Source organism: Elephas maximus, chromosome 7 (assembly GCF_024166365.1).
Source record: "Elephas maximus indicus isolate mEleMax1 chromosome 7, mEleMax1 primary haplotype, whole genome shotgun sequence".
Classification (NCBI taxonomy): domain Eukaryota; kingdom Metazoa; phylum Chordata; class Mammalia; order Proboscidea; family Elephantidae; genus Elephas; species Elephas maximus.
Window position 1 is genome coordinate 47,319,223 of NC_064825.1, and position 25,731 is coordinate 47,344,953.

The window sequence follows — 25,731 nt, forward strand, 5'->3', positions numbered from 1 at the left end:
GCTGCCTTAGGGAGAGGGACGAGCAATTCCTCCCACATCAGTATTTATTGCCTGAGAGCTGCTGGAAGCAAATCATCATGTTCTCAGCCTTCAGTTCTTTTTTAGAAACCTCTCACCCCCTTCCTTCCCGACTCCCCAACCCCAGTGTGCTGACAGAACAAATCCAGACAGCTAGACAGGTTCACAGCCAGGGAGCCAGAGTTTTAAGGAATAGCTCTTAAAACCAGAATCTCTGAATCATAGCAGCTTTGACTCAAGGAACCGTGCAATCTCCCAATCTGAGGCTCCTTGCTCCAGGAGTCTCACCTCAGCATCTTATATGACAGAACAGAACAGGGAAGTGATTTGCACAAGGTCACACAGCTGACATGTGACTAAGCCCAGCATGGGCAAGTCTTCCACCCCCAGCTTTGCTTCTTCTACCTCTTCAAAGGTCAAGATCACTCCATTGCCCAACTGGCTAATCTCTGTTCAAATTTAAGATCCAACTTGGAGATTACCAGTAATCAGCAACCCAGACTTTTTCTCTTCCTCTATGATCACCCCACTTCTAAGAACTCTTCCCCAAGTTATAGGAATTCCATCTCATCCAAATTTTGACCAGAGCTAGGCAGAACAAGGAAGGACCATCTGTGGTTCTAAACTCAAGTCTTCTTTCCCTGAAACTGGCCACTCTCCAGGGCCTGCTGCACCCAATCCCAGCATCAGCCCAATCCTTCACTGTCTCTGGAATGGCCCATAGCAGAGCAACACCCAAGTCTGTGCAGTCCACCTTCTGAGTAGCTCCTGGATTCATCCCCACCCCCTGCCTCACTGCCAGTGCAGTGGTTCAGCCACTGGCAGCTTCTGCCTGAACCATTGTAAAGGCTGCCTCGTTGGCAGCCCTGTCCTCAGCCTCTCTCCACGCACTCCCCTTGTCCCTCACAATCCTTCCTCTGCCCAGCACCCAGTGACTGAGTCAAGGGACTCCCCTACTTATCTTCCCTCCAGGACTATCCATTGCTCTTTAACCTGGCAGTCAAGGCCTTTCTTGTTTTGGCCCCTGCTGGCTATTCCAACATCATTTTTCTTTGATCTCCTTCCCCAAGTACACATCCTCTGCCCTAGCCAGAGGACAGGGTGGTAAGATTCGGTAGGGCAGTAGGGGTTTGGCAGTCAGACAGACTTGGACTCAAATCCTGGCTTTTCTAGACAGAACTGATTTAGCCCTTTCTACGTCTCTAAGAAGGAGGCCCTCTCCCACAGGACAGTAAACTTTCAAATGTACCAACCAAGAATTCTCCTTGCTGCAAAATATTCGACAGAATTTTTATAAATTATCCCTTTGAAATTCAAACTACTTGGCAACAGGTAACTTCCTCAGTTTATGACTCTCTGTGACTTCTTAATAATCACCATCCATACTTGGGAAAAGAAAAAAATCTGATCTGAAAATTTTCAAATTGTAATGAAATGTGTATGAATATTAACTGAAACCCTGGTGGCATAGCGGTTAAGTGCTACGGCTGCTAACCAAAGTGTCACAGTTCGAATCTGTCAGGCGCTTCTTGGAAACTCTATGGGGCAGTTCTACTTTATCTGATTCGCTATGAGTCAGAATCGCCTCAATGGCACTGGGTTTTATTAACTGAAAATTAATGAAGTTGACATTAATGACATTATAATTCAATTAAAAAAAAAGTTTTGTCATCTTCTTTTGTATTTTGGAGCCAATTTATTATTTTTCAGGCCTCATGTTTTTGTGGGACCCTGGAAAACTTGGAGGCCCCTGCCCTGGAACCGTCTATCCTGCTCAATGGCTCACATATCTTCCCCTCTCTTACCAGCTCTGTGATCTTAAGCAAATCTTTTCATTTAGCTGAGCCTCAGGGTCCTCTTCTGAGGAGAGGACCATCAGCCCCAAGAGCCGAACAGGGAATTCAATGAGATATCCTGAGAACATCATACCAGATTGTTGTTACTTGTCCGTGAATCTATGCCTTCATTAGATTGAGCTCCCTTTAAGGGTAGACACCACAATGGTCTTTGCTTAGCCAGTGTCCAGCCTGGGCCCTGGCCCAGAGAGACACTGGATACATGATTGTCCCCTTCACTAGCCCCAAAAAGGCCAGGTTCACTTCTGCAGCCAATCCTTTGCCCATGCTGTTTCCAAGCCTAGAATGCCCCTCCTCCTTTCTAAGTTTCCACACATCCTTCAAAATGCAGCTCAAATCCTTCCTCTTTAGGCAAGTCTCCTAGACCCTCCTGCCCACCCTTTTCATCCCCCCAGTTCTTAATAACATCCCTACAGCACTTCCAGAATTTGCAAAAAAATTTTAGTGACCAGCAGAGAGGCAGTAAATGCAGTGGTTAGAGTAAAGGACATGGACTTGGATGGCCTTGAGTTCTCATGCCAGCTCTGTCCCTTGCTGGCTCTATGATCTTGGGTAAATTGCTCCCAGTCTCTGGCCCTTAATTTCCTCATTGTAAAAGGGACAGGTAATACTTACCTTGCAGGACTGTTAGGAAGATGCAATGGATCCCAAGCATGGATGAGTTCGGTAAGTCATGAAGTGCAGTGCCCAGAAGGGATAAAAATTATGGTTACAAAGGAGGACAAGTGGGTGAGGGCTGGAGCCCAGGCTGGGGCAGAGGGCATGGTGGGGGAAGCTTACTTTGCGGACACGTGAGGCTATAATTGACAAGATCCTTGTCTGGAAGCGAAGCTCATGCTTCTCCTTGGGCATCTCTCTGGGGAAGAAGAAGTAGGGGATGGCAGCCAGGGCCACTGCACCAGCAGAGATGAGGAAGCCCAGCCACCAGGCACCCACCCATCGGGGGTCCTTTGAGGTCAGGCTGATGCCACCTGGAAGAGAAAACAATGGTGATGTTAGGGTCAGGGTGGGCTGTCACTTCTAGGCCACCACCCTGGGTCTGGCTTCTGAGACATGAGTCAGCCTGGAGCAGCAGAGAGAGGCTTGGGCTGGGAGTCAGGAGACCTGGGTTCTGGCCGTGACTCTGCAAGTTATGGCCTGTGTGAGCTTGGGCAAGCCTCTGACCCTTTCTGGGCCTCAGCTTCAACTGCTAAGGCATTATAGTAGAGTAGGCAAGGCCGTGTACTTTAGAAATGAATTGCTAGGTCTGACTTCTGATGCTTGCTGCATAACCTTGGACAAGTTAAAACCAAAAAGCAAACCCGTTGCTGTACAGTCAATTCTGACTCACAGCGAACCTATAGGACAGAGGAGAACTGCTCCATAGGGTTCCAAGGAGCAGCTGGTGCATTTGTATTGCCAACCTTTTGGTTAGCAGCTGAGCTCTTAACCACTGTGCCACCAGGGCTCTGGGAAAGTTACTTAACCTCTTTTTGTCTCAGTTTCTTTCTCTGAAAATATAGATAATAATAGTACCTACATCATAGGGTTGTTCTGGGAATTATAGGAACTAATATGTGTAAAGCACTTAGAATAGTGCTTTGCTATATAGGTGTTTGTTCTTCTAGTTTTTTATTATCAGTATTACTATTGTTTTTATTACTGTTAAATCAGACTTGCATGATGATTAAAATCACCAGGGGTGCTTGTCATAAATACCTAGTCTTGCCTAAGACCTACTTAGAATTACCAAAGTGTGGGGTGAGAAGTTAGCCAAGGAATCCTTAACAAGTTCCCCAGGTGGTTTTGACCCTTTGCCAGGTTTAGCTAGAACTAGATTATCGTAAATAATTCCAGCCTCCTGGCTGGAATGTACAAATCTCCCATCAAACCTCTTAGACCCCCAAGGCTGAGTTGGGTCATCCTCCTTCAGTCTCCCAGCATCTGGAAAGACTTTATAAAAATACAAATGCATGATAAGACTGCCCCCATGGTGCAGGGTTGATCCCCTGGATGCTTGATCCTGTGCTCCTCCTGGCTCGAGGAGCCAGAGCACCAGCCAGCACTCAACAAACATGTCTGTGAAGCTGGGGTTGGATTTGGCTTTGGCACTGATTGAGTCTGGTTTCCTCCTCCATTTATTTTTCTCCCACCTCTGTGCCAGGCCAGTGAGAGTTCACACACATGCATCCTCAACTCCTCTGCTTCTTACATACTCTTCTGTGCCTGCTACAGACCTGATCCTCCCATCCTATGAAATTCCTCATAGAGAAAGAACTAGGGAGGTGGCACCTCAGTCCACATTTGCCTGTGGAGGTGACACTTCTGCCAGGATGATGCCAACATATTAAAAAAACACACCCCTCCCCTAGAACTGGGGTGTGTGTCTAGGGAACCTTGACTTCCAGGACCTTCCTTCAAGGGAGAGGGGAGTTGCAGCCAGAGCCCAGATCTGGCTCCTGTGCCCAGCTTCCTGGAAGGAAGTGGGCTAGGATGGGGCCGTCCCTTGGGACTCTAGCTCAAAGCTGCCCAGACCTGTCCTAGCTGGAGTCACCCTTGACAAAAGCCAGAGGACAAGAAGCAACATCTGCATGCCCAGCTAGCCTTATGTATGTCACCTGGAGGCTTTTAGGACCTGCGAGAACATCTCTAGGTGAGGGGTAGGACTTCCAAGTAGCAGGAGGCAGAAGGCACACCTGAGCAAGAAAGTTCTAGCATAAGTCCCCCTCCCACTCCTCAGCAGGGACCCAGAGCTCCAGGACCCCCAGCACTCCTCCCCCATGGCTGCCTTCAGGCCAAGCTTCAGTCACACTCCTTTGCCCACTCTCACCATGACTTGGACCAGAGGACAGTGGACCCCAAATTGTATACCCGGCATAGCTTCTCAAACTCTGAGGTGGTCAGACTAGAAGAGCCCTTAGAGGTCATCTGCTAAAGTTCAAGGTAACACACTGAGTCACTGAGTCCTGCTCCAAAAGCTCTCTCCACTCTCCCATCATCCTCTCTGTTTTACCTCTGAGTCTTATTTCCTCCCAAAGATAAGAACTCCCTATAGACTAAGAGGGAGTGTTCATCTGTCTCCTCCACAGCATATCTGAGCTCGAAGCTGGGGGCCTGAGGGAACAAGGTATGGAGGAAGGTGAAGACTCATAACACTAATAGCAGCAAGCACATTTCCTACTCTGATGCCACTTTACAGTTTATCTCCATCATCTCTTTGGATTCTGACTGTAGTTTTAGGAGATAGACAGGACAGAGATTACTGACCTTACCTCAAAGAGGAGAAAGCTGAGGCACAGAGAAGTTAGGAGGCTTCTCCAATGTTGGTGGTATCACTAGGCTTTGCACCCAAGTCCCCTGACTCAGTCTGTCCTATAAGACCACCTATCAGTCTGAGCTGCCCTGAGGGAGGGGAGAGGAGGTGGCTCACCTTCTGGCATCCGGTCAATATCCACGTAAAGGCTCAGCATGAGGCCACCCAACCCATAGGCCAGGCCTGGCCCCAACATGGTCACTGCAAACAGGATCCCTGTAAACACAAAGGCTAGGTTAGGTCCTGCTAGCCTTGGCTTCCCTCAGCAGGTTAGTGCTTGCTGTGTCTGCTAGTGAGCAAGAGCAGCTTGTGTCCCCTGGTCAGATCCAGAAAACTTTGCAGGGATTCTCCATATTTACTGGCCATATGGGGCAGAGGTCAGAGATTCAATGCCCAGCCCCTACCTAGGATCTCTTCTACCCAAGCCTGGCCTGGCCCTCAGGGCTTGGAGGGGTGGGACAAGCACTCACCAAGGTAGAGGGGTGAGTTGCTGTTGTGGGCAAAGTCATCGATGTAGGAGATGCCAAAAGGCTGAATAGGCACAGCCCCTACCCCGAGCAGGGTCTGTGCCATGAACATTATCCCCACCACCGCGAGATGCTGTGCCTCTGTGTAGCTGGAGCAGCTGCCATTGAAGGGGGCTGGTGCCGGGCCTGAGGTCTTGGGCAGGCACAGGGAAGCTTCGAAGTCCTGTGGCAGATCCTCTGAGAGATGATCATAAATAATAGGACAATAAACCAGTTGCCGTGGAGTTGATTCCAACTCATGGTGACCCTATGTGTCTCAGAGTAGAACTGTGCTCCGTAACGTTTTCAATAGGTGTGATCTTTCCAAAGTAGATTGCTAGGACTGTCTCCCAAGATGCCTCTGAGTAGATTCAAACTGCCAACCTTTCTGTTAGGAGCTGAGCGCTTAACCATTTGTACCACCCAGGAACTCCCAGGTGGCAATAGCTAATGTTTGCCTAGCACTTTTCGATGCGAGGCACTGTTTTAAGTGCTTTGTATATAATTTATTGAACCCCCACGACAAGCCTAGGGGATAGGTGCACTCATTATCCCATTTCACGGGTGAGGAACCTGATGCTCAGACAGCAACTGGCAGGGCCAGGATTTGAACCTAGGCAGCCTGGCTTCAGAGTTCATGCTTTTAAACACTATGTTCCCATCTGAGCAGGGGTATGTGGAAGTGCTGTGGCAACCACGATTCTTGGGTGGGGTGAAATAAGGTAGAGTTTGAACTGGATCCAGAAGAATAAATAAGATTTCCCAGAGAATGAAGGAGGGGAGAAGTGTTCCACGGAGAGGTCACGACATGACCAGTGGCTCCAAAGGCGCTGTGTTGGTAGAATGAGAGGAATGGCTGGATCAGAGTATGAAAGGCAAGGCCAGGGCTGAGTAGAAGGAAGATGGGGCCAGGTTGTGGAGGGCTCTGTTGGCCTTTGAGTTCATTCTGGGGTTTGGTGTCAGCTTAGGACACAGCTTCGGAACATAGTAAAGTACTAATTCAGTACTAGACATTTGTTCCCTATAACTCCCCAAATGCAAATATAGAAATGGCTTTCTGTCTGTGGCTTGCCCAGGCCTTTCTGGGAGCTGGGGCTCTGAGTTGTGTCCACCCAGCCTGGAGAGCTCCTCCCTGGGACTGGAAAGTGCCATATGAACCAAAATCAAGAATCTGGACATAGGCCTTCAACAAAGGCTGCGTGGGCCTCACCGTGTGATTTTGACAAAGGCCTTTGCCCTCTTTAAGCCTTCATTTCCTCGTCTCTTAAATGAGTCTTCTAGAGCGGAAGCTCTACAGAGAAGGAATTCAAAAGCAAAATAACTCAGTAGTTCAGAGCAGGGGCTCCAGGGCTACTTGGATATGTCATAATTCTAATTGTGGGCCTTGGGAAGGTTCTTCCCTTCTCTGAGCCTTGGTTTCTTCACCTATAAAATAGGATAATGATAACACCTGCCCCAAAGGGTTGTAAACATTAAAGCGCTGAGCGTTGCTTGAGTACAGGGTTTACTAGACATTAGATATGATGATGGTTTAGGGATCGTGCCTGTCTTCCCCACCCCTGGGTTCCCAGTGACCAGCAGAGGACCTGGCACATAGTACCCATAAACCTATTGCCGTCAAGTTGATTCTGACTCATAGTGACCCTATAGGACAGAGTAGAACTGCCCCATAGGGTTTCTAAGGAGTAGATGGTGGATTTGAACTGCTGACATTTTGATTAGCAGCCGAACTCTTAACCACTGCACCACCAGGGCTCCTGGCACATAATAGAATTTAGTAAATATTGGATAAAGAATGGATGCATGACATAGCCTGGAAGGTCAGGGCCGGGCAGGTTCTGGGAGGTCACTGAGTCTAGTTCATTCATTGGACAGATGTGAAGACTGAGGCTCAGACAGGAGAAGAGCTTTGCTCAGGGCTTTGCAGGGAGTCTAGGGCAGAGCGGCGTGGTATGGGAGTAAGGAGATGCACGTGTGTGACCCTGTACAGTAATAGCTTTGTTAAAGTAAAAGTTCTGGGCAAACAAAAGTGAGGAAGTATTGTTTTTCAGCATTTCAATTAGTCCTCTTGACAATACTCCACTTGGGCTCAGATAAACTACTCTGCATTCCTCAGGCACACTCTGTACTTTCCCACTGCCCTGCCCTGGCACATGCGGCTCCTGTACCTGAATCTTCAGTTCAAGTGCCACTCCCTCCAGCTGCAAGTGTCCTTCCCCTACTCAGGGTTCTAATGGCTTGTTCTGGCTATCTCTTAAGGTGTTGGACCTTTCATACTTTGTAGCAGAGTTGCCCATGCTTACTCCAACCTACACTCCACTGGGAACTCCTTGGGCTGGTCATATCTGCTTCATAGCTCCACCTCCTGGTCCTGGCACAGAGTGGGAGCTCCGGACGTGTGAGCTGATGGGAGAGCAAGGGAGAGTGGATGCTCTCTGACAGCCTCCTCCTCTGGGAAACCCCTACTGCTAGGCTGGGGCATAAGCCCCTGGGCTCTATAGACCCTAGGCTTCCCTCCTTACACAAATGTCATATTGTGGGGTCATTATTTGTCTCTGTCTTCTTTCCACAGACTGAGTGCTCCCTGGAGGCAAGGACTGAATCCCCTGAGAGAGTCTGGCACAAAGTAGGCATGACTAAAGGTTTGTTGGGTGAGCCACCAGATGAATATAAGGGCTGACGGATGGACAGATGGACAGATGGACGGATGGATGGGTGGACGGGTGGGCGGGTGGATGGATGGATGGATGGGTGGGTGGGTGGAGGGATGGGTGGGTGGGTGGGTGGAGGGATGGGTGGGTGGGTGGGTGGAGGGGTGGGTGGGTGGGTAGATGGTTGGATGACTGGATAGGTGGGTAGTTGGGTGGATGGGTGAATGGATGAATGGATTGGATAGGAGAGGACGGAAGGAAGTGAATACTCAGGTCTTGGATCATTCTCTAAGAGGCAGGTACCAATTTGTCAAGTAGGCCCTCGACAAAATCCCACGGGGCTGTACGGGGCTTCACTGTTCCTGTGTAAAATTCTTTTATGTTTTTATTTGTATATTCATTCATTATTTCATCAATGTCTTGCTTCTTGTGAGGATTAAATGCATTAATACATGTAAAGTGCTGACAATAATGTCTGGTACATGGTAAGTGGTGTGTAATACTGCTATTATTCCACAAATATTTCCTAAGGACCTACTGTATGTCAAGCCCAAAATTCAGATGTAAATTCACCTACATGTCAACAAAACACAGTAACATACAAGCAGACTCTCACTAAGAGAAGCCAGAGGACCTCGACACTGCCCTGGGACACACTCTATTCCGCATCCAAGGACTGGGACTCAGAGAGGCAGTTGGGGTGAAGGATAGCAGGTGCCCTGGGAAGCTGGGACTCCTCCTGACTGATGATGGTCTACAGATGGCCTTGGTGCACAAAATGCAGCTCCTTACGTCCATCTCCGACCCAGCCCCTCTTGCTCTTACCATGGCTGGTGTGGTCATAGCGGTATGGCTCTGAGATGAAGTGTGGGAGGCTCATGAGCAGGCCTGCCAGGGCCACAAGGACAGCCCCACAGCCGATCAGTCGAGGCCGGTGTACCCGACTACCAAAATAGCTCACAAACACAATGAGGGCTGTGTTTCCCACCTGCAAAAGGACAAGGAGACCCATTAAAATGGGACAGAGCCCGGTGGGAGAGGCCAGCATCCTTATTGCTATGGCCAACCTCAGTTTTCCAATCTGTATAGAGGACTAGCTGGCTAAGTAAAAATCATCTAGTTCTTTCTTATAAATACAGATTCTGGATCCTCTAGGAAGGGCCCTACTGCCCCTTTAGGGGAGAAAAATGGGGACGAAGCCAGAATTTCAACTTCATTTTGGAACATGGCTTCGACCCCATGTTAGAATATGGAGGAGGGTGGGCTGTCAAGGAAAAGGGTTTTGAGTTTCTGGGAGGCCACGAGTGAGAGAAACTCATCTAAAGCCAGACAACTAAGCCTTGGAATTTTGAATCCTAGGATCAAAATTCCAGGATGCGGGTGCTGGACAGGACATGAGAGCTTGCAGGGGAGGGACAGGCTCTGCAGTCAGAAGCTGGGCTGTGAGTCCCAGCTCCACCATTTACACTGGTGACTGTGGGTGAGATACTCACCCCTCTGAGCCCCAGGCTCCTCGCTGGGAAGTGGGCGTGGTGGGAGGACAGACACTGAGAAGGATAGCCACTCTCCATTTTATAGATGGACCACTGAGGCCTAGAGACGGGGAGTGACTTGCTCAAGGTCCCAGAGCAAGCTAATTACTTTCACTTCCCACAGTTGAGATCTGGAAACAGGGTGATGAGGGACATCTGGGGATGCTGTGTAGCAAGTAGGCCTTGGGGTAGGAGGAATATGACACATTACCCAGGGCGGGGGGAGAATTTCACAGAAATCTGCTGGGTGTAGGAGAGGAAGAGAGTGTTCCCTGGACAGTTGCCTTCTCTGACGGTGAAAACATCTGGTGGGGGAGGGAGTGATAGCTGGACTCTGATCTCCAGATTCACCCAAAGCAGCTCCTTCTCTCCTGGCTGAGGGGGCTTCAGAGGTAGAGGCCTGAGGATCCCTGGGCAACTCTGAGACCAACACTCCAGGCCATGAAATCATTCCCTCCTCCATCACCCTCCTCCCTTTTGAAAGTTCTGCCTTTGATCCAATTTATACCTCTCTGGGTGCTACTGTTGAAGTGACTTCCTCTGATTCCTTCTGGGACAGGTAAAGGTAAAGGAATCAGAGGGAGAGAGGGTAGACATGGGAATCCCAGCTAGCTCTCAAATATCCCATATCCCTCATTAGAGTGTGGTGGTGGGCTCCTGTGGTCCTCTGTCATAGCACATGGCTGGTGGGTTTCTCAGCCAGGAAGCTTTGGAAGGGGCAGGCTAAGATGGGTTTGGGGAGGGGGCTATGATGGGGGTTGCCTGAAGGCACTGGGAGAGGAAGGGTATATAGGAGGCTGGTGAAGGAGGAGGTGGAGGGAGAGGTGGGGTGCAGCTGGGCCCGGGCCAGTACCTCGTTGAAGGCAGCCAGCAGCCCTGAGGACTGGCTGGAGAGGCCGAAGCGCTTCTCCACGGTGGAGATGGAGCTCTTGAGGTAGCCAGAGATCATGAGCTGCGCCAGCTGCAGCAGGCTGTGGCACAGGAGGAAAAACTGCCAGGGTTTTCACAGAGATGACAACAGGCAGAGGGTCAGAGAAACGACACAGGGGAGACATGTCAGAGGTGAGTGGAGGGGAAACACGGAGAGAAATGGAGTTGGGGAAAGAGAGGGAAAGTGAGGTCAGAAAGAGGGACAAAGAATAGAGATGAGGAAATAGAATCAGAGGAAACAGATGCACAGGAGGAGAGAAAAGTTAGGGAGGGAGAGTCAAGAACAGAGAGGGAGAGACCAAAGGAGACAGAGAGACAGAGAGTGAGAAAGAGTTAGTGGAGTAGCCCAAGGCTTCTCACATAGACCTGAAAACTAGCAAAGCTGTTCTGGATCCACTCCAGGAGTCTGGGGGCCACTCAAGACCCACATGGCTAAGAGTAGGGCTTTCATGGGACCAGGAAAGGTGGGAGCCCTCTCTGACTCGAAGAACTCCCCTTTGAGGTGGGCTAGACTTTTCACCCTGCTTCCACCACTCTGCCCTTTTCCCCAGGAAGCCAGATTCACCCAGATCCTTCTCCATCCCACCCTCACCTGGGCCTCCCCTGGAGCTTCCCCGTGAGACTGTCTGTACACACCATATCCCCAAGTTGCCCCAACTCAACCCACCCCATCCTGCCCCACCCCAAATATCCCAGCCTGCTTCCAGTCCTCTTCCTGAAAAACTGGCAGGATTCCTAAGGGAAGAAAAACCCTCTTCAAAGAATTAAAAAAAAAAAGTGTATTCATAGCATTTGGTCCTTTCTTCCGAGTCTCAGCTTCTTCATCTGTACATTGAGGACATCCCAGGCTTGTGAGAACTAACTAAGACAGTATGTGAACAGCTCCTGACACAGGACTCAGCACCCAGCAGGTGCTTCAGTGGTTGTTTGGATGTTTGGAGCTGCCCTTAGCGGAGCCAGACTGCTCAGTGTTCATGCAGGTTCAGACAGAACCCCTGGGCCTTCTTATCCTTCTAAGGAAGTTAGGGGACTCAGCCCCCACTGCCCACAGAGCAGCTCCTCTTTCCTCCCTGGGGGAGAGGAAACACCTTCCAAGTGTCTGAATCCAATCCAAGTGCTTTTGTACATCATCTGTTTGAACCTCATCGACACCCATTCTACAGATGAGGAAACTGAGGCCGAGAAAGGCAACAACTTGCTTGGCATTATACAGCCAGTAAGAGGCAAAGCCTGCTCTCCTGGGCTTGGATGCCTGTGCCCCTGCCAGGCCCTAGAGGTACCTTGATGCTCTGGAACACACTTGGCCTCAAGCCCTGAGGGCTTGGGCTGTCTTTGCCTCCAGGTGTGCCTTCTGTGTCCAACGTGATCTTGATATCCTCTTCTGGCATCTGCGGTCCCTCGCCTGCTGGCCCTGTGGGACAGATAGCCAGGGATTGACAGTGGGGATGGAATCTTAGAGAATGGTCCTGCCCCAGGTAGCCTCAGACCCTGGAACCCAAGTGTTTCAGGAGAAGGAGCCTTAGTGGTTGCTGAGAATCTAAGAATCAAAGCCCCTCTGCCTTCCTGATTCCCAGGTTATAGTGCTGGAAGGGATCTTCCTAAGAGGGTGTATGTTCCACCAGTCCATGCTGGCCAGCTCCCTACTGGGGGCCACCTGTTACACATTCACTCCATTCTCAGCATAAACCTTCCTTCTAAAGAGAAGCTGCTGACTCCTCCGTGTGCACAAACCTGTGTGCCAACAATGGCCTGAGCAGTGGGGATGAGCGAAGCACACTCCCTCAGTCCCCTCCTTGGGCTTAGAGGTGTGTGTGAGACACCTGGTGTTCTTGGAGGCTGAGTCTGGGCCTGAGGCTGGGTCTATCTGGCTCAGTCAAGGATCAGGGGCCTGAGGTCAGATTCAGGGTCAAGCCTTAGTCCACAGTCAGGACTGAGGAAAAACCAGAATAAAGGTTTTTCCCGGGTATAGTTCAGAACAGATGCCAACAACCCCACAAGGAACCACCCTATATAAAATCACTGAGCTAACCAGCCCAATGTGCAAATTATACCAGCAAACCATATTGCTGATCAGTGCGAAAAGGGGTCTCAGAGATCTTCTCATTTCACCCTGTCCTGGACAAGCCAAGGCCCTGGCTGTCAGTGACTCAGGAGGCAGGACTGTGGTTAGAGCCTGGACACTCAGCCTCCATTATTCATGCTGGTTTTTCTTCACAGCGACCGTGTCAGTATCCTACTCACTTAGGTGAATCGAAAGCAAAACCCCTTCAGAGGCACCTCCCAGGGTTTCCTGATGTTAATCTCAGCAAAGAGCCCAGAAATCTGACTTTGGGAGACGCCACCCTTTCTTTTAGACGGAAACCACCTGTCCCTCCAAGCAGCCCAAGTATCCTTGGCCTTCTCCTTCTGAGGCCCCACTTCCTGCCAGAAGTCTTCTCCATTGTTTCAAACCCCTCTCAACTCTGGCATGAGTTTCCCCTCATTCAACAAGCTCCTTCTGGAACCTGAGGTGATCCGAGGATACCTCTGACCCGAGGGACTCTCCTGGGGTCATTACTCTCCTTACTCCATCTCCAGACCCGGAAGACAATTAAGGATGGGGCTATGGAGGCCCTGAGCCTCCACAAACAAAGGTTTTGTGTTCCTCATGCAGGGTCCCTGGGAGCCTGAGGATTTTTTTTTTTTTTGAGATATAAGTCACATACCACCGAATCCACCCTTTAAAAGTGTACAATGCATCTGTTTTTAGTATATTCACAATTTTAGTTGTACGACCATCACCACTATCTAACTGCAGAACATTTCCATCACCCTAATGAAAAAACCCGTACCCATTAGTAGTCGCTCTCCATTCCCCTATTCCCCAGCCCCTGGTAACCATAATCAATTTTCTGTCTCCATAGATTTGACTATTCTGAACATTTCATATAAATGAAACCGTACAATTATGTGACTTTCTGTGACTGATTTCTTCCACTTAGCCTAATGTTTTCAAGGTTCATCCATGTTATCACATGTATCAGTTTTATGTTTGAATATATTCCACTTTTTAATATACCATATTTTGTTTACCCACTCATCAGTTGATGGGCATTTGAGTTGTTTCCACTTTTTGGCTACTGTGAATAAAATTGCTATAAACATTTGTGGACAAGTTTTTGTGTGGACATGTTTTCAATTTCTTGGGTAGATAACTAGGAGTAGGATTGCTGCATCTATGTTTATCTTTTTGAGGAACCATCAAACAGTTTTCTACCGTGAATGCACCATTTTACATTCCCACCAAAAATGTATGAGGGTTTCAATTTCTCCACATCCTCGACAACACTTGTTATTATCTGATTTTTTGAGTATAGGCATCCGTCTTAGTTATCTAGTGCTGTTGTAACAGAAATACCTCAAGTAGATGGCTTCAATAAGCAGAAGCTGATTCTCTCACAGTCTAGTAGTCTAGAAGTCTGAATCCAGGGCACCAGCTCCAGGGGAAGGCTTTCTCTGTCTGTCGGTTCTGGAGGAAGGTCCTTGTCATCAATCTTCCCTTGGTCTAGGAGCTTCTCCATGCAGGAACCCCAGGTCCAAAGGACATGCTCTGTTCCTGGTGCCACTTTCTTGGTGGTACGAAGTCCCCCTGTCTCTCTGCTTGATTCTCTTTTATATCTCAAGACACAAACCAATCTTGTAGATTGAGTCCTGCCTCGTTAATAGAACTGCTGCTAATCCCATCTTATCAGTATCATAGAAATGGAGTTTATAACACATAGGAAAATCACATCAGATGTGAAAATAGTGGACAATTACACAGTACCAGAAATCACGGCCTAGTCAAATTGATATACTTATTTTTGGGGGGCACAATTCAATCCATAACAGCATCCTAGTGAGTACGAGAAGTCCCTGGGTGGTATAAACAGTTAACGTGTTCACCTGTTAACTGAAAAGTTAAAGGTTTGATTCCACTCAGAGGCACCTTGGAAGAAAGACCTGGTGATCTAAATTAGCCAGTGAAAACCCTGTGGAGTAAAGTTCTACTCTGACAAACATGGGGTTGCCATAAGAGGGAGCTAGCAACTGCTAGTGGGTGTGAAGTGGTAGCTCATTGTACTTTTGATTTGCATTCCCCTAATGCAAACTAATGACATTGAGCATCTTTTTCATGTGCTCATCAGTCCTTTGTATATCTTCTTTGGAAATGTCTATTCAAATAGCCTGAGGAATTTGACTGCTGAATGCAAGTGCGTATGGTAGGGAAGGAGTCCCTTTTGGGGGCATAAACACTCAGAGGAAACAAGGAGATACCAAACAAAAGTGACATCTGACAGGGAGATGAGAGGCTCAGCCAGTTAAGGGGAGTGTGAGTGGAGACTCTGAGGAGGTCACTTTGAAGAAGAAAAGGAAATAAGGGGGTTCAAAGAAGATTCTCCCAGAGATTAAAAAGACTGTTTCTGGATCTCAGTTCCTCTCACCCAGCAGACACTGGCCACGTGCCGTATTCTTGGTGTTGTGTTACAGGCCTTACAAGCACTGGCTTGGAAACCCTCTCCACAACTCTGTACATTTGGTGCTTTTATTATTTCTGTGCCTCTGATGAGGAGACTGAGGCTCAGGACAAAAGCTCTGCTGGTTGTCATTGGTCCAGGCACTCAAGCCCAACTGTTAACCTCACCAACACTTGATGCAGGAAAGAAGCACAATTCTCTTCCCTGCCTCAGCCCAACCAAACCTAGCCAGGTCACCTCAAAGGAAGCACAGCCTACTGTCATGGATTGAATTATATCCCCCCAAAAGTGTGTATCGACTTGGTTAGGCCATGATTCCCAGTAGTTGGGTGGTTGTCCTCCATTTTGTGGTTGTAATTTTATGTTGAGAGGATTAGGGTCGGATTGTAACACCACGCTTACTAAGCTTAGTCACCTCCCTGATCCAAGGTAACGGAGTTTCCATGGGGTGTGGCCTGCACTACCTTTTATCTCTCAAGAGATAAAGGGAAAGGGAAGCAAGCAGAGAGTTGGGGACCTCATACCACCAAGAAAGCAGCACCAGGAGCAGAGTGCATCCTTTGGCCATGGGGTCCCTGCGCCTGAGAAGCTCCTCAAGCAGGAGAAGATTGAGGACAAGAATTTTCTTCCAGATCCGACAGAGAGAGAAGGCCTTCCCCTGGAGCCAATGCCCTGAATTTGGACTTGTAACCTACTAGACTATAAGAAAATTAATTTCTCTTTGTTAAAGCCATCCACTTGTGGTATTTCTGTTGCGGCAGCACCAGATGACTAAGACACCTGCCCAACAAGGTGCCGGGCTAACCAGATGACAGGGCTGGTGCTGAGACTGGGAAAACCAAAGTCACTGATCTGAATGACCCAGGGAATTGGAGAAGGGAGGGGGAATAAAGGTCAGAACTTTTGCCTACCTGTGACTCAAAATTTGGCTTGAGGCAGACCTAGTCTGAGCCCCAGGTCAGATCCTGGATCCATTTCTTGGCTCCTGGGTACACTTGGGGGCACCTTTCCTGCACCCCAAACTGTCTAGCCCTGGCTCCAACCCCCCACCCTCTCACCTGCTCCCAAGCCTGCTCACCTATTTGCTCACCTGTGTTGTCCCTGCTCGAGTCCCACCTCTGGCCCTCTCAGCAGCTTCAATCTCAGCTTCCTCTGCCCAGGCACAAAGTCTGGCCTGGGATTATTTTATCCTTCAAAGGTAATGGCTGTTTCTCGTTTCTGGGAGGGATAGAGTCCACAGCCTGAGCCTCTGGGCCTGGGAGGGAAGCCCTGGCCGCTTCTCTGTGGGCTCTGAGAGCAGGTGTCTGTCAGCAGGCTGTGTGATCAGTCAGTCACCGAGCGGGGCTGGACAGGCAGGTTGTCAGCCCACTCCAAGTCCTTCCTGTGGGCTGAGGCCTCTACTGAAGGACTGGCAGTATACAGTCTGACTCTCTGATTAAGGGCAGAACTCTCCTTGGAAGGAGGGTTCTGACACTAGGGTTTTGTGTCCTCCTCCCATCCACTTTTCTTCACATGGAAGGGCCACTGAGAGGCTTCCCTGTCCCTGGAAGGTTTTATCAGGGGCCAGCCCTGATAGGAGGAGGGGTCAGCTGTGGGAGTGAGCCTGGGCTAAGAGGTGGCCTGTGGGCCAAGGCTGAGCCTAGAATGAGGGGAGGGGCAGAGAGCCAGGCCCCAGGAAGAAAATCCCAGGCCCTTTCTCTCCCAGGTGGGGTACCATGTTTTAGGGCCTTAAGTAGGCCAATGGTTCAAAGGGCTGGGAGCCCATAACCCAGGAGCTGGCAGGCAGGGGGTCTGTATGCCTGTCTGCTCGTCAGCAGGTTTCTTGACATGTCCATGTGTGTCAGTTGATAAATTAGTCATTGGTTCAGCTGTCTATTGATGACTTTTCTGGACAGCAAGCTGGTTGGACAGTCTCCCTAAAGTCTGTCAGTCAGTCTGAAACTTTGTTTACTAGGCAGCTGGTCAGTAAGAGACTCCATCTGCCAGTCAGAGGGTCTGGCTCTAGCTACCCTTTCCCTGGGCAATTATTACTATTCCTTACACCAGCTGAGCCAGGGAAATGAGGGAGAAGATTTCAGAGACCAGCCTGACAGGAAGGCTTTCTCTGCCTGTTCCTTGCCAGAAGAGCTCAGAAGGATTCCTGCCTCCTTCAGTCATCCTCCAGCTGCTAACAGAAAATCCCAGGAACAAATGGGCTGGATGTAGGTTTTGGAGCCCTCAGACCTGGATTTGAATCCCAGCTTTGCCACCAGCCCACTGCAGGAGCCTAGACATGTCCCTCACTCTTTCTGAGCCTCCATTTCCTCATCTGTAAAGTGAGGATAAGAGTATCAACATCAAGGAGGTAAGGCATCTGGGTGCCTGGCCCAGGGCACAGCACACAGTAGACAACCACTGAGGGCCATTTTCCTCTCTTTTCCTGATAAGTCTTCAAGTGCTACAAAGGCAACAAGGACCAACTGAATCCATTCCTTTCCCACGCACACCTAGTCTCCCTCCAAGTTTCAACCTCTTTTTTGACTTCACCATCTACCTCACTCCCCAGCAGAATTCTGTCTGACTTACCTTCCTCTCTCTCACTTAAGCCCCAATGAACCATGAGATCTGACCCTGAGTGAGGAATTGGACCCCTTCTATTCATGCACCCACACTAGCTTTGGAAGCAATTACCCCAGTGTTTGAATCTGCCAGCTGCTCACTTACTGTGTGGCCTTGGACCAGCAGCCCCTTTGTTTCTTCAATCAGCACTGCAAGGACTGTGATCCCTATTTCCCAGTGCAGAGAGTTCCCACTGAGAGCCAAAATGGTAGTCATCTACCCTCATACAACCTGGGCAGTGGCCACCCAAGCCACACTATACCATCTACAGCTTTGCAATTCCACTGTCTTCGTTAGCATTCTTTACTCTTCTCAAACTGTCCTGCCCAAGCAAATGGTTTAATTGCTCATGACAGGAGTTTCCTGAAAGACTCAACTCTTCAACTGAAAGCATTAATGGTTTGCTTTCCCTCAGTCTTTGAATCCCTTCTCTCAAAATTCTTGCCTTGCTATTTTCACCAATCCTGAGTTGTTACATCACTATTCTTACTCAATCCTAACTAATCCAGTTTCCCAATCTCCACCCCCATTAAAAGACCTGCCTTAAACCAAACATCCAATTCTCAGTAAATTCCGACCTTACCTCCCCTCCTCTGACACTGCCAAAACTTTGAGAAGTAGTGCTGACCCTTACGGCAGTAAGCAATAAAATTTGACTTATCAAAAGTTTAAAAAAAACAAAACAAAAACCCATTGCCTTCAAGTAGATTCTGACTCATAGGGACCCTTATAGGACAAGAGTAAAACTACCACATAGAGTTTCCAAGGCCATAAATCTTTATGGAAGCAGACTGCCACATCTTTCTCCCACGGAGTGGCTGTGGGTTCGAACCATTGACCTTTGGGTTAACAGCTGAGCGCTTAACCACTGCGCCACCAGGGCTCCTTCAAGAGACCGTTGGTAATATTTGGAGAGCAAAGATTGACACGATGCATAATAGGTGGTCACATAATGTTTTGTTCCCTATCAGGCAGCCAATCTTTCTGTGAGCTGACTGTCCCCCTGCCACGAACACCCCACCTGCTTCTGCACTTTCTTTGTGGGAGGAACAAGCATTACTACATCCAGAGAATCAGCCGAAAGTTCAACGGAAAAGGCCTGGGGAAGGAGTAGAGAAGTCAAGGAAGGGCCTGGCTAGGAGACAGAGCTCTGTTGCTCATCTTCATTCCCCCTAAAGGAAGTGGCCAGCCCTGAACAGCAGGTCCAGATGGAGAAGTTTGTCCTGGGCTTCTTGATCTAAGGGAGGCAGGGACTGTGATAGACCCACCAGTACTGTGCACAGGAATAGGCTGGGCACTGATCCTCCTAGCAATCCTTTGAGGTAGCTACTGTGACTCCATTGATACAGATGAGGAAATAGGCACAGAAAGGGGGAATGACTCACCCAGGACCCCGTTCAATGGCACATCTTGGACTGGAACCTAGATCTGTCTCCTGGGCTCATGACAACAGCCAGAATGTGATGGCTGTAATGACTGCCTTAGAACAAATGCAAAGATAGTCCCCATGAAGCCATTTATTATTCTGACCTGGCTTCCCTCTTGTGAATTGTCAAAGGTGGTTATGCAGGGACAATTTGTCATTCTATCAGTCAATTCTTTAGCTAGTCAGTCAGTCGTTAGCCAGTCTGTCCATCAGTCAGTTCATTGGTCAGTAAACACCCTCTTCTGATGGCCTCATAGAGCACTGTCAGGGCAAGGGCTGGGAAAGAGAAATGTAGTGAGAAGGACATGTGGCCCCTGGTCCAGGGGACCCGAGTGAGTCCTGGTGGGAGTTTAGGACTCACAACCAAGACCCAGATTTGAACTTCAGGTGAGACATGCTAACAAGGGTTGAGAGACGCCCAGGCAGAGCCTGAGAATGTGAGAGGCCATCGCAAGGACTAATCCAGGTCAGCCCTCTGGAGAAGGAGGGTTTGGACCAACAAGAGGAAGGGTATGACATTTTCTCTCTAGAGTTCTTCAGCCTGTCCCTCCCCAGAGAGAGGGAGGCTTTGGATCTCTTAGAGCTGGTATGGACTTGGCAAGCAATTAGACCTCTCTGAGCCTCTGTAAAATAGAAATAATAAGCCTTACCTATCAAGGTTACTGTGAGGGTCACACAGGATAATGTTCTCTGTCAACTCTGAAGAACACAATTCTTAAGCCTAGAGCCAAGGAGGCTGAAAATGACCCATCCAAAATGTCACTCTGAGATAATCTTTGAACTTTAAACCTTGATGAAATTGGTCTTCTGAAAGTCATCTTTTAGCCAAACGATCTTCAGCTTAATTAGTAAAGAAGTTTGCCTTGGGCATTGTGTCCTTTTAAAAAATTATCTATGTGCAATCAGTTTCAGCAAGGGAAACTCCAAAGATCAGACTAGAAGCTATATTTTAAAGTAAATCAATAATTATCTGAATTATTTGTTCTTCAAGAAAATATTGCATCACTACAAGTTATAAACACTATTCTGTTTCTATGGCAATGTATAATTACTAGCAATAACTAGAATGTAATAATCCGTGAAAGATTTTTCTTCTTTGGAACATTTTTGACTCTCTAGTTGAAAATGTTACCCCAATTTGCAAATCATATATTAAATCAACTTCAATTTCTGTTATTGGCTGAATAATATTTTTGTTTTAACAACTTACAAGTGCCAGTTTTGTCAACCATTGCCCCAGACTTACCAAGAGTCTATTTCCAGTCTGTGGGTCTCAAAATAAATTATTGTCCTTCTGTGGGCGACTCTGGTGGCTTAGTGGTTAAGTGCTATGGCTACCCTATGGGGTAGTTCTACTCTGTCCTACCAGGTCTCTATGAGTCGGAGTTGACTCAACAGCAATGAGTTTGGGTCGGCGACTCAGCCCCAGCATTGTTTTCTCATCTTTTCATCCCTGAAGCTGCACAAACCCCTCTTGTTCACCTCCCTGTGCCTGCCCCAGCCCCCACCAGCTGCAGTCCATAAATTCTTTCTGTTTTTCCCTAATAACTTTCCTGTGCAAGAGAAGAAAGTCCCTTGCTCCACGTTCACCACCGCATATGCTTTGCCACCACATACATCAAATAAACAGATGAAGACGGAATGTAAGTTAGAGGTTGCAACTGGAATGCCTTGGCCCGAGGCCCCATGTCTATGTACCATCATGTAAATGGTGCCCCCTGGAGTTGTACAGTGCATGGCAGTTCTGCCTGAGGTCACGTCTGGCCTTGTTGTTGTATGTAGAGTGCTACTCCTAGCAACCCTATATGACAAAGTAGAACTGCCCCATAGGGTTTCCTAGCCTGTCATTTTTATGGGAGCAGATTGTCAGGTCTTTCTCCCACAGAGCTGCTGGTGAGTACAAACGCCCAACCTTTTCGTTAGCAGCCAAGAACTTAGCCATTGCGCCACCAGGACTCCTACATCTGACCCCAGGACATGTTTTTTTTGGCTTGCACAATGCCAGCCCGGTGAGTGTTTTTAAGTTAGCTGGCAGCATTTAAAAATCAGGAATTTTCACATAGAACTCCAGATTTTTGTTTTTCTTTAAAGATCAGAAATTCTGACAATACTGGGCCCACATTCCCGTATGGTAACACTGGGCCTGCCAAGATGCCTTTGTGAGTGTGCCCTGTTAGAGCATCGCTGGGCGTGATCACGGACCCTCTTAACCTGTCTGTGGGCTTCCCTGCCTGCCACCCCTGAGCCACACTGGGTTGTCATCACCTGAGATGGGCTTGGGACTCCACTTGGAAGGCACTCTCCCTTTATCTTGGTCTAGTCCTCAATCATCCAGGGTCCTGGGTTCACTACTTTGAGGGATGAGGAAATGGGGCCAGAGAGGCCATGACTTGCCCAAGGTCACCACATCAAGGACAGAGCTAGTGTTCTGCTAGTTCTAGAAGTGAGAAGGTAGATTTATTTCACAGACACTGACAGCTCCCCAAGCCAGGCTACTGGGAGTCTATAGGACAGAGTAGAACTGCCCCATAAGGTTTCCAAGGAATGGCTGGTGGATTCAAACTGCTGACCTTTTGGTCAACCAATCTCTTAACCACGGTGCTGCCTGGGCTCCATTTCACTACTTAAACATTACAGCCTTGGAAACCCTGCGGGGTAGTTCTACTCTGTCCTATAGGGTCGCTAAGAGACAGAATCAACTTGATGACAATAAGTTTGGTTTTTAAGGAGCTCTGGTCTTGCTATGGTTTAAACACTCATCTACTAACCCAAAGTTTGGGAGTTCAAATCCACCTGGTGGCTCTGTGGAAAAAAAAACCTGGTGATGTGCTCCCATAAAGATTACAGCCTAGAAAACCCTATGGGGCAGTTCTTCTCTGTCACATGGGATAGCTGAGTTGAAATTGACTCAATGGCGGCACCCAACAATGAACATCAGTCCCCTTCTCTGTAAGTGGGAGAATACTACCTATCTCGCAGCGTGCTGGGGAGGGTTGAAGGAGAATGCCCGATGCCCAGACAATTGTCAGCCCCTCCCTCCTCAGTCCATCTGCAACAAAATGAATACAGATTCAGTCTGAAGGAGGTTAAGGCTACAGAGATCCACTGCTGCCTCATCTAATCGCCCATCCCAATTCATTGTGTTCTGCCCCACTATTGAGCCTCTGCACAGGCTGTGTGCTCTCAGCCTGAGGGCCCTTCCTCCCCAGCAAATCACCTTGCATCTTTGAAGGCCTTGAGTTGAGTTAAACTGAATGAGGAAGAAGAGAAGGCTGGAGCCTGGGGGTATAGGCAGGGGCTGCAGCGGTGGGCCTGGGATGGGGTGGGGGCGATGTGAGAGTCCTGAGCGCTTCAGCTTCCAGTTTGGCCTGGTTGGGCATTCTGGAGGGGCAAGCTGGTCGGGTTCAGATATTATCTTTGGGAAATTCCTCCCAGTAAAATCCCTGGGTGGTCTTCTGGGAGGACAAGAGCATGCTTGAGGTCCTCCCAGCTGTTGCTTCTTGAGGAAGATCCAGGCAGGCAGTGGGGGGTGAGGGGGAGCAGGCACTTTCTGGTGGTTTCCTAGCCGGGTCAGGGAGCCTGTGCTGGGACTTTCTGTTCCCAGTTCTAGCCTTGGCTGCCCCATCTAGACCCATGATGACCCTAAAAATTGTGATTAGTGCCGGGGCAGTGTGTATGGGGTGGGGCGTAAATTCTAAGCCCACAGGGAATCCAGATCTGTCTCCTCAGGCATGAAACAAGGAGCCTGAGGCTCAGAGAACGGTGGCCCAAGGCCACACAGCCTCCCCTAAAAATGTAGTCCCAGCTCATCTCCTTCTGTGCTTAAATTTGCTCCTTAAAAAAATAAAAACCTAACTCATTGCCTTGGAGTTAATTCTGACTCATAGCGACCCTATAGGACAGAGTAGAACTGCCTCATAGGGTTTCCAAGGAATGGCTGCTGGATTTGAACTGCCAATCTTTTGGTTAGCAGCTGTAGCTCTTAACTACTGCCCCACCAGGACTCCAAATTTGCTCCTTAGGGGCCTTATTTTATCCCACTTCATTCCATATTATGAGTCTCTGGTTCTCAATAAGACTTTGTAAGGCAATCCAAATAATTGTCTTTAAAACACCAAAGACCTCGGGGTGTTTGGAGTGAGCCCCAGCCCAGGCTCCCTTGTGGATTCGGGCCACTGAGGCCTGTGTTCCCCAGGGCCTGGCATAGGGCTGGGCATATCAGAACCTTCAGTGCAGACTTGCGAAGAAAGAGGGGAAAGGGAAGGCCAGGGGGAGGCTTGAGTTTGAGTCCTGACCCTTGCCACTTACTGGATGCATGGCCTTGGGTAGGGGCAGGTGACTGAGCACCTCTCAGCCTTAGTTTCCCCATTCGTAAAATGAACGTGACAGTGCTTCATAATAATAAAGTTCTACACACATAAACAGGGTTATGTGTGTTCCTGGGACAGATTCTTTGGGCCACTGAAGTATGGCCACTCTCCTCCTCAAGTACCTTCTATAGCTCCCAACTGTCTTCAAGAAAAGTCCATATGCCTTAATCTGGCCTAAAAGTTCCTTGTGATCTGGCCCCATCAGCCTCTTTGGCTTAATTTCTCAAGATATTGCCTAGTGGTCTCTCCACTCCAACCACATCCTGCAGCTCCCTGTTCCCACAAACATGGCAAGTCCAGTCACTTCTCCAAGTGTTTGCAAATGCCATCTCCTCACCTGGAATGCCCATCCTATTGAAGCCCTATTGATGCCCCTCTATTGGAATCAGACTCCCACCCCCAGCTGGAGTGGATCGTCCCTTCCTCTGTGCTGTCCCCTGTGTCTTCCTGGCCCCTGTTTCTCAAGCTTCGTTTTACCCACATGATTCATATCTATGACTTTCTGGTCCACTGGGAGCTCCTAGAGGGTGGGACCCTCTGCCTAATTTCATTCTTGGTTTCCTGTATCAACACAGAGCTTGGCACGGAGATGGCTTTCAAGAAAGGTGGGAGGGAAGAAAGGAATGTTATAGAGATGGAGGACAGTTTATGTACCAAGCCTCTCCAGATACCCTGTCTCTGCCCAGCGCTATGCTGAGTTCTGGGGCTTCAGGAATGGATCAAATCAGGCCCTACCCCCAGGGAACTCCCAGTCTGGTAGGGTGGGTATAGTTCGCCATCATTTCAAACATTAGCACTTAGGGCTCTGGGCTACAGCTGGTGAGTGGTAGCAAGGACCACGTATATTTCTTCTCCACCCCCGGGGTGCGAATGAGGCCCAGGATGGCACCCTGGAGATAGCCAAGCCCCCCTGCCACTAATAGGAGGCCAGCCCTGCCCCCATGGAGAGGCCTGTGCTCCACTGCTCCCTCGGGAGACAGGAGACTGAGTTTACCAGCACAGGAAAGGACCCAGGTGACCACCTTGGCCAGCCCCCTCCATCTACTGCACAGGTGGAGAAATAGAGTCCCAAAAAGGGACAGAAGCAGACTGGGCATTGACTGCCTGGCACCCTACTGAGATGAGCTCTGGCCCCGCAGGCCACGCCCAACCTGGGAGGAAATAACTCCCCCCACCCCCCACTCCTAGTCACAAGCACCCAGAGAACAGCTCGCTTTGTTTGGTGCCAACGGGAAAGTGCCCAAGGTGGGTGGGGGCTCACCAGTGGATGAAGAGAAAGCCCCAAGAGCAATGATGGGAGAGGAAAGAGTTTTGGCATCAGGCAGACCCGGGCTCTGGTCCCTCACTCTGCTGCTCACTGGCTGGGTGACCTTGGGCGAGTCACTTGCCTTCTCGGAGCATCTGTTCCCTCACCTATTTAAAAAAAGGCAAGAGCATTTCAATGCATTCTCATAAAGCCTGTGAGTACAGAGCTGGGATTTGAACCTAGCACTGTTGGCTCTTTCCCTTGCCCCATCTATATGCTCTGGAATAGCTCACACTCTGACAGAAACACCACCAGTACCAAAGGATGAAGCACTAAGAGAGAGTCAAACAGCATAGGGAAGCCCACTGGAAACGGTCACTTCCAGCTGGGAGAATCAGTCAGGAAGGCTTCCTGAAGAAGCTGGCACTGAAAACAGGGCAAAATCCACCAGAATCAGATGTTGGCATGGGCACTGCTGGTAGAGGTAAAGTTGAGCAATGGTACAGAAAAGGGAGAGTGGGGAAGCCTGAATCACAGATTGGGAAAGGCCAGAGGAAATAATTTTCTGTAACCCCTCCCTGCACAGACAGGAAAGCTCTGCCTGTTGCCTAAGGACTCTTGGCAAGTTGGTGGCGGGGCTCAGCTGGAAGCTTCTCTCTGCTGTCTGCCCCCAGCTGAGACTGCTGGCCCCTCTTCCTCCAATGAGCTGGGTCTGGAACTCTTCCCGGGCTCCAGGCTCTGAATCCTGCTCCACCTGCATTCTCACATCCTCAGAGTGGCCTCAGACGGGAAGGAGAGCACCGGGGAAGC

The 25,731-nt window shown here is 49.2% G+C and overlaps 1 protein-coding gene across 1 annotated transcript in view; it reads right to left on the reverse strand.

Moving 5' to 3' along the window:
* Positions 1-25,731, reverse strand: part of SLCO2B1 (solute carrier organic anion transporter family member 2B1) — a 51,978-nt gene that overhangs the window by 24,805 nt on the left and 1,442 nt on the right. Inside the window, exons 2-7 of the mRNA XM_049889798.1 lie at positions 12,066-12,196; positions 10,709-10,846; positions 9,149-9,311; positions 5,637-5,870; positions 5,284-5,382; positions 2,655-2,845 (exon numbers count right to left, since the gene is read on the reverse strand). Of these exons, the coding sequence (XP_049745755.1) occupies positions 2,655-2,845; positions 5,284-5,382; positions 5,637-5,870; positions 9,149-9,311; positions 10,709-10,846; positions 12,066-12,196 (956 nt within the window). The remainder of the gene's footprint in view (positions 1-2,654; positions 2,846-5,283; positions 5,383-5,636; positions 5,871-9,148; positions 9,312-10,708; positions 10,847-12,065; positions 12,197-25,731) is intronic.